At 45.3% G+C, this 13,206-nt stretch overlaps 1 protein-coding gene across 1 annotated transcript; it reads right to left on the bottom strand.

The window, feature by feature from the left end:
• Positions 1-1,110: 1,110 nt before the first annotated feature.
• On the bottom strand, positions 1,111-2,967 carry LOC129386198 (neprilysin-1-like). Its single transcript, XM_055073756.2, has 2 exons — positions 2,826-2,967; positions 1,111-2,340 (listed from the first exon to the last, which is right to left on the bottom strand). Exons 1-2 carry the CDS (start codon positions 2,952-2,954, stop codon positions 2,002-2,004), a joined length of 468 nt encoding a protein of 155 aa, XP_054929731.2. The 5' UTR covers positions 2,955-2,967; the 3' UTR covers positions 1,111-2,001.
• Positions 2,968-13,206: the final 10,239 nt, after the last annotated feature.

The raw sequence follows: 13,206 nt of genomic DNA, 5'->3' as shown, positions 1-13,206 counted from the left end.
TCGGGAAGCGGAGAAGCGTGTTTCAATACCGAAATGTTAACTAGTAGCATGAGACAACGAAGAAGACACAATGTGCACTCTTGTTACATGAAGGTGGGTGTGTACGTTACCGCTGCTTTGCAGAAGATGAGCACTGGCCGATGCGTACGTGACGTAATTAAACAGTGTCACGTATGGCAGACCTCAGACGTAGACGTGGTTGAAGACGCTGCCTCCTCTCAATGTGAACCATTATCAACCATGATCAGCCATATTCCGGCGGTGGCTGCTGCGTATGGCGCGGCCGCTTAGTACGCGTCGAAGCAAGAGGCAGCACGAAAGTCAATTCGCTCACTGCTGCACGGCCTATCTTAAAGGCGATCGCCTTACGTGACGGACGGACGGAAGAACGGATGGATTTCCTCATTGGGTGGGCGTATATATGCTTACGCATTTAAAATGATTGACGCTGCAGTAAATGCACGCGACGGAAACTAAATTTGCTTAAGCAGGTGGCTTTCATTTTGCTGCGGCAGGAGTTCCGCAGCGCCTTTGCGAAAACCCGCGCTCTCTGTTCTGATTTTCCCGAGCACAGCGCCCGAACGATGACGACTCCCTGGCGCTCCTCTCGTTCAATGTACAGAAGCTGTAGTTTGGTTTAGAGCACTACTCAATATACGGACTGACAGAACGAGAAGGGTCCAACAGTGCGCTCTTGTACTTCACCGGCTCATGTTGCTTCACATGAGTAGAGTGTCGCTATACTAAGAAGTCTATCATTCGGCAACGGCGGCAAACCGTTACGTCGTTACGTCACGGAGACGTCGATAAGTCTGCGCATGTATTTCACGTGGGCCCGAATGTTCCTCACACGCGACGAAAAACACAGGACTATAAACATGGCGTAAGCTGGACTTCTTACTTTTGTATTCTAAATTATTGTAAAAGGACGATAAATTCTGAAGGAAGAAATCAGTAAGTAATTAAGTGCGCGTTCACTCCCACATGCTTTTTCGTAGTTGAGGCGTTCGTGAACAGCAATAATCCGTGCAACCTCCGCCTATACCCGCGCAATTCTTTCATATACATTTTAATACAAAACAGAATCAAGGTCATGTGCATTTGCTCGGCGCTGTTTTTTATTTATTTTGTTGCATATACTGAAGTCCGATGCAGGGCTACAGCAGGACTGGGAATATTATACATTATTATACATTATACAATAAAGCACACACGTAAACAAAAAAAGATAAATGGTTCTTGCGCAATTATGTAGCGCTACTTCCTACATACCTTTAAGCTCAGGGTATAAAATGCGCGCCTCATTGTGGTTTAGGCGCATAACTTTCACTGCGTTACTGTTAATACCGAAATTAACGTCCAGGTATGATATGCTTAACCGCCAAGCTCTCTTCTACACGATAGTAGCAGGCCAGGCCACTGCAGATAAGTATCCTTAGTCTATGGTAGGAACATCATCCTGCAGTAATTCTCCTGGAGCGCAATAGAGTGCACTTCTCAGAAGCAATGTTCTGTATGAGTATTCCGAATGGTGAGACCTTCACGGGGTACATTCAATAGTGCACATTCTAATAATGACAAAGAAATATGGGGTATCACATACAGTATCCATGGTAAGTGTAAATGCAGCAACACTGAGTTGGAGCTAAAGCGTAAGCAAAGGAAGAACTAGCTGCTATTGAAATTCATGCATTCAACCAATTTTGCTGTATAGTGGTTAGCCAATAAAGATTCTGTTCAAGAATTATACCTAGTGCAACAAGCGTGTTCTGTTTCAAACAACGATTTCACTGATGCACGTAGCGATAATTAATTACCACGGACATTACGATCGCACACATATATTAGGCTTCAATACGACACAACAGAGACGCAAGGAAAGTCTCTTCTACGGCCCTACTTGGATTGTTCTCACCAAAAACTTAAGCACCAATGTCATTGACAATAAAGGCCCAATGGAGGTCGAACGGAAAACTACGCAAGGCCCACGAATCGCGGTCACTACCAGAAGACGCACTTCTTGGCCGGATTCATGGGAGTCCCTGGCGCACACCCGAACGCGTCCGAGAACTCGACCATGTTCAACAGTGGCACAATGCAGCGGGAGCGGCCAGGGGCATAGCGTGCTGAATGGTTGTACATGTTCTCGCACCACTTGGCGCAGTGGCCGATGAAGAAGAGATGCTCAGCCGTCAGGTTGAGGCCAGGAAGCTTCAGATTCCGCTGCAGGGCGGGCAACGAAGCGTAGGCTGCGTGCGCGATCGCGGCGCCCGCGAAGTCAGCGAGGTTCTCCGAGTCGAGGGTGTCGTCAAGCACAGCCTGCCGGGCTTTCATTTTCTTCTGCGAAGGGTGTTGAAAAGCACTGATCAGGAAGCTGGCACGAATACTTGTGGAAAGAGAGTTTTACGCATGGAGTTGGAAGTGTTTTATCCGTATCTGATACCTTCAAGAGGAATTCCTCACTTTCGTAGATGGCACGCTGGACGTTGCGCCGGTACTAAACTTCACTTTCGCGCTCTGGCTTGAAAAGGTCGTCAACTCAACGCTTTACTGCTAGCACGTTTCTACCGGAGAACGCGCAGCATGTCTTCGCGTGCGAAGTGGTCCCGTTCCCGACACGAAGAACTGCAGGAGCAACTGTTGGCTACTGTTGAGTGTCGCATAGCGTTTCTCTACGCTGCTTGGCTTTTGTGTCCCTATTAGAGTTGCTTGCAGACGTGCACAACCTCAACATATTACTTGTTTATGCGCAATGCCTTGCTTACCAGGAGCGCCTGTCAATAGCCCGCAAAGTTTGTCAGCAATGTGATGGAGCACAAACTCACGGCAGCTTTGTGAGATTCCCGCAAGCAGATAGCCTTCTCTGTATAATTCGCTAGGAACTCAGGTGTTGCCCATTGACGCTGTGTCCCGGAAGCGTCGTACATGGTCCCTTTTACGTCGTAACCATGCATAACCTCGTGACCAACTACCTGCAACGGAGCAAAATGGCAGAACCAAATCCGCGCATAATAATAACACGCAGTTTGATTTGTAAACTAGAGATTAATTTGAAAATTGCTAATTGCACGTGCGTTGTAACACAACAGAAGATCGAGTAACCTAACTGCGATATCCGAGAGACCACACAATAAACATAGCGAAAGTGAAATAATCGCTGTTAGGCGATTGTGTAGCAGTTCACGCAATTTCATTCCCGCGCACATGTAAAAAAAAGATATCGATTCTGACAGTTGAGTAACCTCACTGGCCTGAAGGGATTCCTAACTGACCCATTTCATCCTTCAGGAAAGTTGTCTACGCTGATAACTTTATCACCGCCTTGGATTTTTGTTTAATGTCTTCTCATCCGGCAGCTAACAGATGCTTTATGGGCTTGCCTTTTTTTAACTTTCTGTGTGATATACCAACGTAGAAAGGGGACACACAAGTCCGAGTGTACTTATCTATTTATCAATTGCACTGTACAACTTTAGAATCAGGTTTGTTATGGCGTCCTTCATAAAACACTTTGAGAGAACACCAAGCTAATCACAGCGGTGACAGTGTAAACTATTTCTCGAGAATGCGGATTTTACTGTTGTATAGAAGATGCGCGACCGTCATCGTGCGCGTTACGGTAATTTTGATTTACTTAGTTCTTGAAATCCAGAAGTAACTTTCTCCTTCCTAGAATTAATTCAGCAACAACATGCGCTGTTAAATACGGATAGAGAATTCTCATACCTGCTGCACCAGAATGGCCTCACTGTGAAGTGTTTCGAAGTGAGCAACCGTATAAACCCTTTCCTCCCACTTGAACAACTGATCGTAAGGCAGCCACGGATTATGAAAGCCATACTCTTCGTCAAAGGCAGCAGCGATAGGAAAGCAGTCCAACAGTTCATCGCGAAATAACTCAAAGATGCCGTAGACATTTAAAAGTTCTTCCATTTACATTTCCACGAAAGCTTAAAATTGGTCTGAGCATATAAATCTTGAAACTGCATTTGTACAAGCCAAGAAAAAAAGAATGGAAAAGCTCCACAGGATTTATCAAAGAATGTGTAAGCATGCCCCCAAGCATCACTTGGCCCACCCCCAAATTTCAAGTTCGCCCACCACCAAGTTTAAAATTTGCCCACCCCGAAATTTAAATTGACACATCACCAAAGTTTTAGTTGGCCCAGCCCAAACTTTAGGTTGTCGCCCCCCCACATTTCAAGTTGGCCCACCCCTAAATTTAGGGTGGCCCACATCTAAATTTCAAGATGGCGCGCCTAGAAATTTTAGGTTGACCCACTTGAAAGTGTCAAGCTGGTCTACTCCCTTTTGAAGTGTTTCTCTTGCAGCCTTCAATTTAACTCACCCACAAATTTTACTTGGGCCTCCCCAAAGGTTCCAGTTGGCCCACCCACAACTTCTGGGTCACCCACAAATGTCACTTCTTATTTTCACTTTCACTTTATTTTTCCAACGCAAAGGTGAGATTTCTAAGGGCAGAAAAAGTTGTAGACAAGTCGAGGGGATCTGGGTACTATACAGACAGCAGTCAATCTGATACATTCACAAAGTGAAAATTAGAAATATTTACGTCCCTGGTATTTTGAAATAGTCAAAAGTAATATACAATGCAAGATAAAAACAAATACATTTATTGGAACCACGAACATCTTGTCATGTACATTCAAAACATAGCAATGTCGAAAGTAAAGATGCACTTACGTTATAAGGTTCTTCACTCATTCATAAAAAAATCTGATTTGCGACTTTAATTTACAAAGTTCGATTCTGACGTTTATATGTGAAGCCACCGACATTATAAGTGCAGGGATATGACAGGCGAGGACACTAACCGAAGCTGGCCCCTGCCCAATTTTATGTCTGCCCAGCCCCAAATTTAAGTTGGCCCGACCTTCAATTTTAGTTAGTCCTCCCCCAAATTTCAAGCTAGCCCACCTCAAACATAAAGTTGGCCCTCATGTAAATTTAATTTGGTACTCTTTCAAATTTCAAGTTGGCCCACCCCAACTTAAGTCGTGCCACCTATAAATTTCAGTTGACTCACCTCCAAATTTCAAGTTGACACGCCTTCGAATTTCAAATAGGCAAACCCCCAAATTTCAGTTCACCCAGCCCTACTAGAAACTCTGCCGTACATTTTCTATGGAGCGCTCTGTATTCCTATGGACATTCACTTTTCATTATTTATTTGTTTGTTTAAAACATTGCTTATCTTCTATAACACTACGCATCATCTTGGTTTAGACTATTGTAACGAATAAATACTTTATATTCGCAAATTAAGCATTTCTGCGCAGATACAGAGCAGTACAGTTTTCACATGACGCGACAGGGGTACTCGTGAAATAATGATTACCCAATAAAAAATATTTTGAACAATATTTTGTCCCTCTTAAGCTGTCGTATAGAGTCGTCTCCTACAGCTTAGAAAGCCGTTTGTATTTACTTGCCAGAAGCACGATCAGCTTATGAGGCACACTCGTTATCTCTCTGGCTCGGGGCGCTCTGGAATAATTTTAGCCACAAGGAGCGTTAATCAGTTTGTCCCCCATGAAAACCCGGCCCGCGCAGCGAAGCATTGTAACACCATAGCTGCTGAGCTACTTTTCATCGTGCTGTAGTGACATGCAACTTGTTTTTCGTGCTCTTGAAGATTAATTTTCACACTCTACACACGTGTAAGGCTCCAAGACTGATACGTTACTGTGCTCGTACAGAGCGATCTGGGAAAGAGTAGTGTAAAACTCATGAGCCATTGCACTCTGCAAAAACGGAGTACCAGCGAAACTGTTTAGAACACGACACAGACGTGGCGCCGCATTTTCAACCAAGCTGCGAGTTCATTTACCGTGATATTATTTACATTCGCGTGTATGGCGGGACCGCCGGCGAGAGGAGCCGGGGGTAACTAGGTACACTTCATGGTTCGAAGAGATCGCAACCACGCGATAGCCAGAGGAAGGGAAAGCCGATAGCCAAGCGCTTCGAATGTCGAAAAAGAGAGGGCGTTGCGACCGTAGACATGGCCGACGCTGCTCGAAGTGCAGTACCTTTTATCAGCTTAATGTGCGATATGCGTTCGATTTGGTCCAAAAATATAAACTTATTTTTGAAAGTTGGCGGAGCGTTTCATACCTACTACACCTGAGATGCGTGTCGTCCTGGTATAGCACTGTCTCTGGGATCGGCCCATGGTGTTTGCACACGCAGAAGAAACATTCGAGGAACCCTATTCATTAAGAAGTTCACTGTAAAAAATACGCGGACGATTACGATACTCCCTGATGCGAAATTGGAGCGCAGCTCTATACGTGTTCTGGTTTCCTAATATAGTGGCTCGCGTGGATAATCCGTCACGTGCGGCAAGTTGCAAATAGACCGAAGTGAGGCGTGACTGCCTCAGGAATCGGGAGATCGCGAGAGAAAGCGCGTGGGTTACGCGTGGACATGATTCCCAGCCGGCGCCTCAGAGAGTCTTCCGCTAATGCAGCTGATTGTTTCAATAAATAGTTATTGCGCAGAGGTATTACGGGCCAGCGGGCTCAGCGGGCGAGCGGAAAGAGCAGCCGAGCGCCGCATGAGCGCTGTAGATTTACCTGAGCGATCCTTCGCTCGGTCGCGCAAAGTGCTTTGCTGCACAATCTGTCCAACAAGGCTGGCGTTACTGTGAAGATACCAGTACGTTCGCTTCGGTTCTCGATCGGGGTCGTGCCCTTGAAGTCGTGGCTAAACGGCCTCGTTGCTGAAACCTCTTGCAGGATACACAACTCCTCTACAGTGGTAAAACACATTCGAGGCTTTATCGCCTGCAGGAAAGCCAGCGCCGCGTGTATGATGACGCTGACGACATGCCACTGTTCATGCGGGTGGTCGCTATGTTTGTTTCCGCTAGGGAGAGGATACCAGCGAATGAGCTACCCGCTCTGTAAACACGCTGGCCACCTCAGCCTACCGCATTTGCGCAGTCGCGTCTTCGCTCTTCCGCTGGGCAGCTCGTCCGTAAATCCGCTCAGATATGACTCTGCAGTATACGGACGCGCGCTACTCTGGCTCTATCTCGTAGCCATCCTCATCGCAGAGCCCGCGTTGCCCGTCACTACGCTTTTCTTATGCTTTCACCGTACCCTCCCTCCTCTTCAACTTTCTTGCTCACCCTCTCTTCGCTATCGTGGTCTTTCATCATCCACTCTGATCCGTGTTAATATCCATCCTTCGCTGTGCTCACGCCGAGTGACGCTTACGCACGTCGGCTTTCAACGCAGGAGTCCACGCCGAAGAGCTGCGATCTAAAGGTCGCTTTATTTGGCAGCATTGGCCATCGCCTTGCTCCGACTCTATATTACGTTTATCTAATTAGATATCCTAAGAGTCCTATAGGGTTTTAGGTAAACGGTCACGGAAGAAAAGCAGAGAGATGCTATGCCCTGTGGGATTCGATGTTAACTAAAGCAGTGTGCAGGGTGCCTAACAAGTTAACGAAACGACCATAAGAGCACCAAGAGATAAGTGGCTGTTTCGTGACTCACACAACCTACATGTCATGATGACACTCGTGTCATGACATATAGATAGATAGATAGATAGATAGATAGATAGATAGATAGATAGATAGATAGATAGATAGATAGATAGATAGATAGATAGATAGATAGATAGATAGATAGATAGATAGATAGATAGATGAACAGCTTGAAGTTCGCAAATAATGGTTCGCGTTAAAACTCCAAATGGTTGGTTATCCAAATGATAATTTACATTGTATTCCTAATTATGGTCAACGGCCTGAGGTACCAGGTAATTTTCTTGCACCTTGCAAATCATGGATACTTTTACGTCCTGGAGAAAAACTTTCTTCAATATGCTTCTTGTTGCCTAATACAGGTAGCTGTACACTTGACTAATACGCAGTGGTAAATATTTATTTGTTTGAGTAGGTAGGGATGATTACTAAGCTCAATTCACGTCCGCTAAGTTGGGAAAAAGGTCACCGACCAGTACAATACCCCCTAATGCGGAACTTGAGCCTAGCTCTATGCTTTTTTCATTTCGCAGTATACTGGTTAGCGCGGAGAATATGTCTCGTGTAGAACGTTGCAAACGGAGCGAAGTGCTGCGGGTCTGCCTCGCTAATCGGAAAATCGCGAGAGGCAGCGCCTGGGTGACGCATGCGCGCGGTTCACAGTCGTCGCCGCAGACGGACCTCCACTCATGCAGCGCTATCTTTCTATATGTCCGACGCTCTGTACTCTGGCGCCACCACGTGTCCATCCTCGCCGCAGTGCCCGCCTTGCACGGCACTTACGCTCTTTTTCTCACGCTATCGCCATACTCAGCAAGTCCAATTTCGGTCTCGTGATTTCGCTGCGCCTTCCTCCTCCGCTTAAATACTCTCGCTCTGTTCGCTATCGCCGTGTTTCATTTGCCGCTGGCCTCCATGTTCGCTGTTTCGTTCATGTTAAACAGCGCCAAAAACACACAAGAGCACCGGGCAGCTCTGTGCTCCGATTCTTCGCTGCGCTCGTTCGCTCGGTTACGAGGGACGCCGAGGCACTCTGACGCTTAACGCTGGAACGGATACCTTAGGGCTGTGAACCAAGGTTTCTAATAAATTAATGCAGTGACAAGCCACTGTCTTCGATATAAAGCGGCATCGGGGACATACTGTCGAAGAAGTCAAAGTACCAGAAAGCAGACAACACAAAAAGTGATATTTACTTACGCCCAGCAACCTATTCTGAATTCCTCATACACTCTAAGCCTCTAAACGGCGCGTTTGGCATTTGAGGTTGCTAAGTATTATTTACAACATTCGTCTTTACGCTATTTATCAGGGATCCTTAATAAGCGTCGTTTTTAGAACCTGTTGCCACCGTCTTAGTCCCGGTGCATGCCGCCCGTGCAAGCTGGAGCGGAAACATTCTTAAATAAATGTGCAAACTGGCAGCTGGTACCAATATACAACATCAGGATTTCCAACATCCTATGATCACTCGGTTAAAATATGCCCGCATTTATGGCAGAGCGAGCCATCCAATGCGAGCAGTAGTTTCACTTCAAAGATTTGCTGTTTTCCAAAAGTATACGAAAGTGTCATGCCGAAAACAAATGTGCTTACTTATTTTCTCATAGACAAATAGTAGGCCCCCATAAAGAAATATACTGGCCGCTTAATTCCAAGAAAAATAATGTTTGATCAGACAGCATACTAAAGTAAGATCGTTCTAACATATAGTAAGCGTAGCGTGATTGCAATGGTTAATCGGAATAAAATATAGCGAATCATAGGGCCTTATAACGTAAAGCTATTCCAATATTATTCTATTCCAATCTCCTGACGTCAAATTTGCGTAACCACTAACGCAAGCACCGGGTGGTCACCCGCAGGGTTGTCTGAACAGATAAATCAAACGCTCTCCTCATTCATAGGAGGTCACTTTTGTTTGCTTGAAAAACGAATAACATTGCCTACACTGAGCGGCTTTTCATATCTCATTGGCTGACAAGATGCGAGGCGAACGCTCAAGTGGAGAGGGATTCGATGGGGCAGAGCCCCTGCACTGAAAGTCGATAACCGGATGAAGAGGGTGGTGCTGGCGTCTACGATTGGTCGGCTTTCCCTTACTTAGCTTGCGGTGGCTGGTCGAAAATCACGGCGGCATGCAGCGAAAGTTCAAGAATGACGCTAAAACGGACCCTCAGCAAAGAAGAGTTGGCAGAATGAGGGGGTAAACGATATAAAAGTGCTCGAAAACGTTACACGACCACGCAAGAAGTTTTATTATAGGCAAATACACCCATGCTCTCCGGCAGGTGCGAGTAGCCAGCGTCTGAGCGATCGGCGGCAGCCATGTTCTATTCCTTTCGGAACGGGGCCGCCTGCGGCTATTCCAAAGAAAATTCAGTTTTGTTCGGCATATTAATGCATCTTTACCGCGTACACGTCACTTTGACGCGGTGAGTTCTTGCGATTTTTTGACGTTGCGTGGTAGGCAGGTGAAGTGGGTGCAGCCCGAAAACGTTTTACCAACAGCGGAAGGCTAATGGCGAAAAGTTGTCGAATCAGAAAGAACTGTTTTTCTTTTTTCTGTCAAATCATGCATAATCAGTGTGTACACATCATATCAGATGGGGAGGTATCGCGGTTTTTGTGACGTCACGTGACAGACAGGTGCAGTGGGGGTGGTCGACAAAAGTTTTGACCGATTGTGGAGGGCTGATAGCAGAATTGGAATAGAGAAGTTTGGAATAGTTTTACGTTATAGCGCCCATAATCATCAAAACCGTGCTGCTCTAACTACTGTATTATTTCGGTTGCTACTTTCGCAATATAGCCTAAAGCAGAGGCATGCGTTTTTATTGCAATGCAGTCGAATATCCCTTAAATTCCACTCGGGACATTTTCTACAACGCTGAAGTATTTCATAGAATCGCAGGATTTACTACTTCTTTATGTAACCGCATCTAAAATTCTAAAATTGTCGCGGCAGCTGTAGGCCGCCTGTTCCCATGTAGGTGGCACAAGGGAATGCACTGTCCACTGCTTTCATAGTGCTCGCTCTTTTTGGTTTCACACAGTCACTTCTGGGCTTGTGAAATTAACCATCTAAATAAAGAAAACGCATAAAGACGTTATTCCCATGCCGCAAGTTTTCAGTAGCATTGCAAAGCGCAGGAACAGTGACAAGAGTACAGCATTTTTCAAGAAAAGGTGTAGTAAACTATGGAGCATTGGAAACAAAATGCACGGACCGTCTTAGCAACGCTGCAGTATCTTCTGTGGAGCCTGTTAAAGCAGCTCATCGACGGCGACTTCGCTGGCACGGCGACGGAAGCAAATACCTGTGAATACTTTTTGGACGCCTGGAACGTTGTTTACAACGTCTGTGCTAGCAGGACAGCATACATAATGAAGTACGCGTACTAATCCCAATTTTAAGTTTAAGAAACTATCTTAATATATAAAATAGTATTTAAGATTACATGTACTTACCGCGCCAATGCCGCCATAGTTGATAGCAGGAGGAGCTCCGGTATAAAAGAAGGGGAGCTGGAGAATTGCGGTTGGAATAAACGCAGTATTGAAATTAACCACATAGTAGGCGTTCACTGTAGTTTCGTCGAAGATCCAGGTCTTCTGGTCAGCCCAAGTCTGATGACAAGAAACCGATAGTGCCTTCCTCCATGCTTCGAAAAATTTGTCCGTAGTCACGTCCGGCACTGCATCTAACATGTGATGAAGACAGTGCAGGCTGAATTGGTCACATGCTCCCTGTTAACGAACTTATACGCAAATCGTGGGCGCACATTAAAACCTTTGTGAACTTTGGTTGTCGTTGTATAGAACGTAGCAGTGAAGCGACATGTCATGACGGGCGAGTAGGAGCTCCACTACACCTAGAATTGGCTCAGTGGCAAAGCGCTTAACAAGTAACGGAACAACCCACCCAAGGTCATTATTTGGCCCCGTGGTATGACCTCAGAGTAAATCGCAGGATTCCCAACAACGAATCGAAATTCAACAAGCACGTGTTTATGTACAACTACGTAATTATGTACAACTGCAAATTTCGCATGCTTTCTGTCACGCTCTAAGCCTGCACAACATGCCCAAGTCCTGCGAACTGCCCCCGGGGATGTTTAGGTCAGAATATATATATCGCCTTTTTGTCTTCTTCTCTTATTCTCATCTGAAGGTTGTTGCTTGCCGCCGCGCAGGTGGCATTGGAACGCGGAAGTTACGCCTATCTGTTCGAAAATTTCAATTTGTTTAGCTGTGCTGTTCCTGCGAGTGTCCTAAGTGATGCTCTTTGTAAGAGTTCAGTTACCAGCCAGCCCTTATGGCAGGATGCTTCCTTCCTAAAGTAGTGTATTTGCTGTGTACTGAGTGAACGGGCCTAACTGCAGTTGTACTATAGCTTTCCGATTAAGTGGCGCCCACAAGGGACGCCTTCGCATGTACTATCGGAACGAATTCAAACGCCAACTTGTTTAAAACGAGCAGTGATGTCTTTCATGGTTCGAATCAATTTCTAAGATTGTCCATGTTCTCACTTAACAAATTAAGCCTAAAATTGCTCTGGGCAATAAAACCAACTATAGAGTGCTTACGCGTTGAAATGTTGTGCAGTTACTCAGAAGAAATATCCTGATTGGTTACATTTTCTTCATATGCCAAGTTATGATGATGTGAACATCAAGCTTGTATCATTTCTACTACCAGATGAAGAAGTTAGTGACAATAATACAATAACTTTCAAAATTTCATTAGGTTCAAACGTTAAGCATAGCATGACATCGGGTTTGAAGAATAGGGTTTCAGGTAATTCGTTTTTAGGTTCGCTGGTGAATACGGAGCAGAAAGATTTGTTCAATATTTGGGCGACATCGCTTTCTGCAACAGGGGGTTATGTTCATCAGTTAACGACAAGAATTTCAGACTGCTAAGGTTAATGGTCTTACAGAATCGCTTTGGATTATTTCCTAACGTATCTAGCAATGTTGTTCAAAAGAAAACCCGTTTGGGCTTTTGAGATAGCTCTGCGAACGTTTTACCTGCAGCACAATATTTGGCCCGTGCGAATGGGTTGTTTGACTGTTTCCCTGACCGGAATAATATTTTCCTGCTGTTACTGAGGCGTTTGAGTGAAGCGCTGAACCAGGGGGAGGACGATTTTGCATAACGGTAATGGTGGGAATGCGTTTGGCAACTAACTCTTCCATTTTGTTCTTAAAGAAGGACCGAGGAAAACTCAACTGAGTGCCGCGAAATGTATTTGAGGAACTAATCGCAAAATGTTGTTAGTTATTCATTGATGACATCGCAGGTTCCTTACCGTAGAGCGTGATAACTTCGGTATTTTTTTTTCTGATGTGATAACTTGCGATGAACTGTGGCGCGGAATATTGCACGATCACTTAGGCAGTTAAATGTGTAAGTGGTGATGTCCTATAGGCATGCGGAGTAAGGATAGCGTCCAGTATGTTCGAGGAATTATTGAATTCTTGATTTGGCGCAGAAACATGTTGTGACAAGCCAAAAGTTAAACACGTGTCGACGAAATTACTTTCTAGGGTACATTTTGATTTTGTCAGGGTGAGGTGAGACCAAGTTATCGCTGGGAAATCAAAGTCGCCAATTATAAGCATGCGACCACAGGGATTAGATATGGGAAGTAGATTTGGGGCGCTGTGGAATTCTCTTAT

The sequence above is a fragment of the Dermacentor andersoni genome, chromosome 3 (genome assembly GCF_023375885.2).
Source record: "Dermacentor andersoni chromosome 3, qqDerAnde1_hic_scaffold, whole genome shotgun sequence".
NCBI lineage: Eukaryota > Metazoa > Arthropoda > Arachnida > Ixodida > Ixodidae > Dermacentor > Dermacentor andersoni.
Note: the sequence above shows the minus strand (reverse complement) of the source record. Positions and strands in the feature narration are given on the sequence as shown.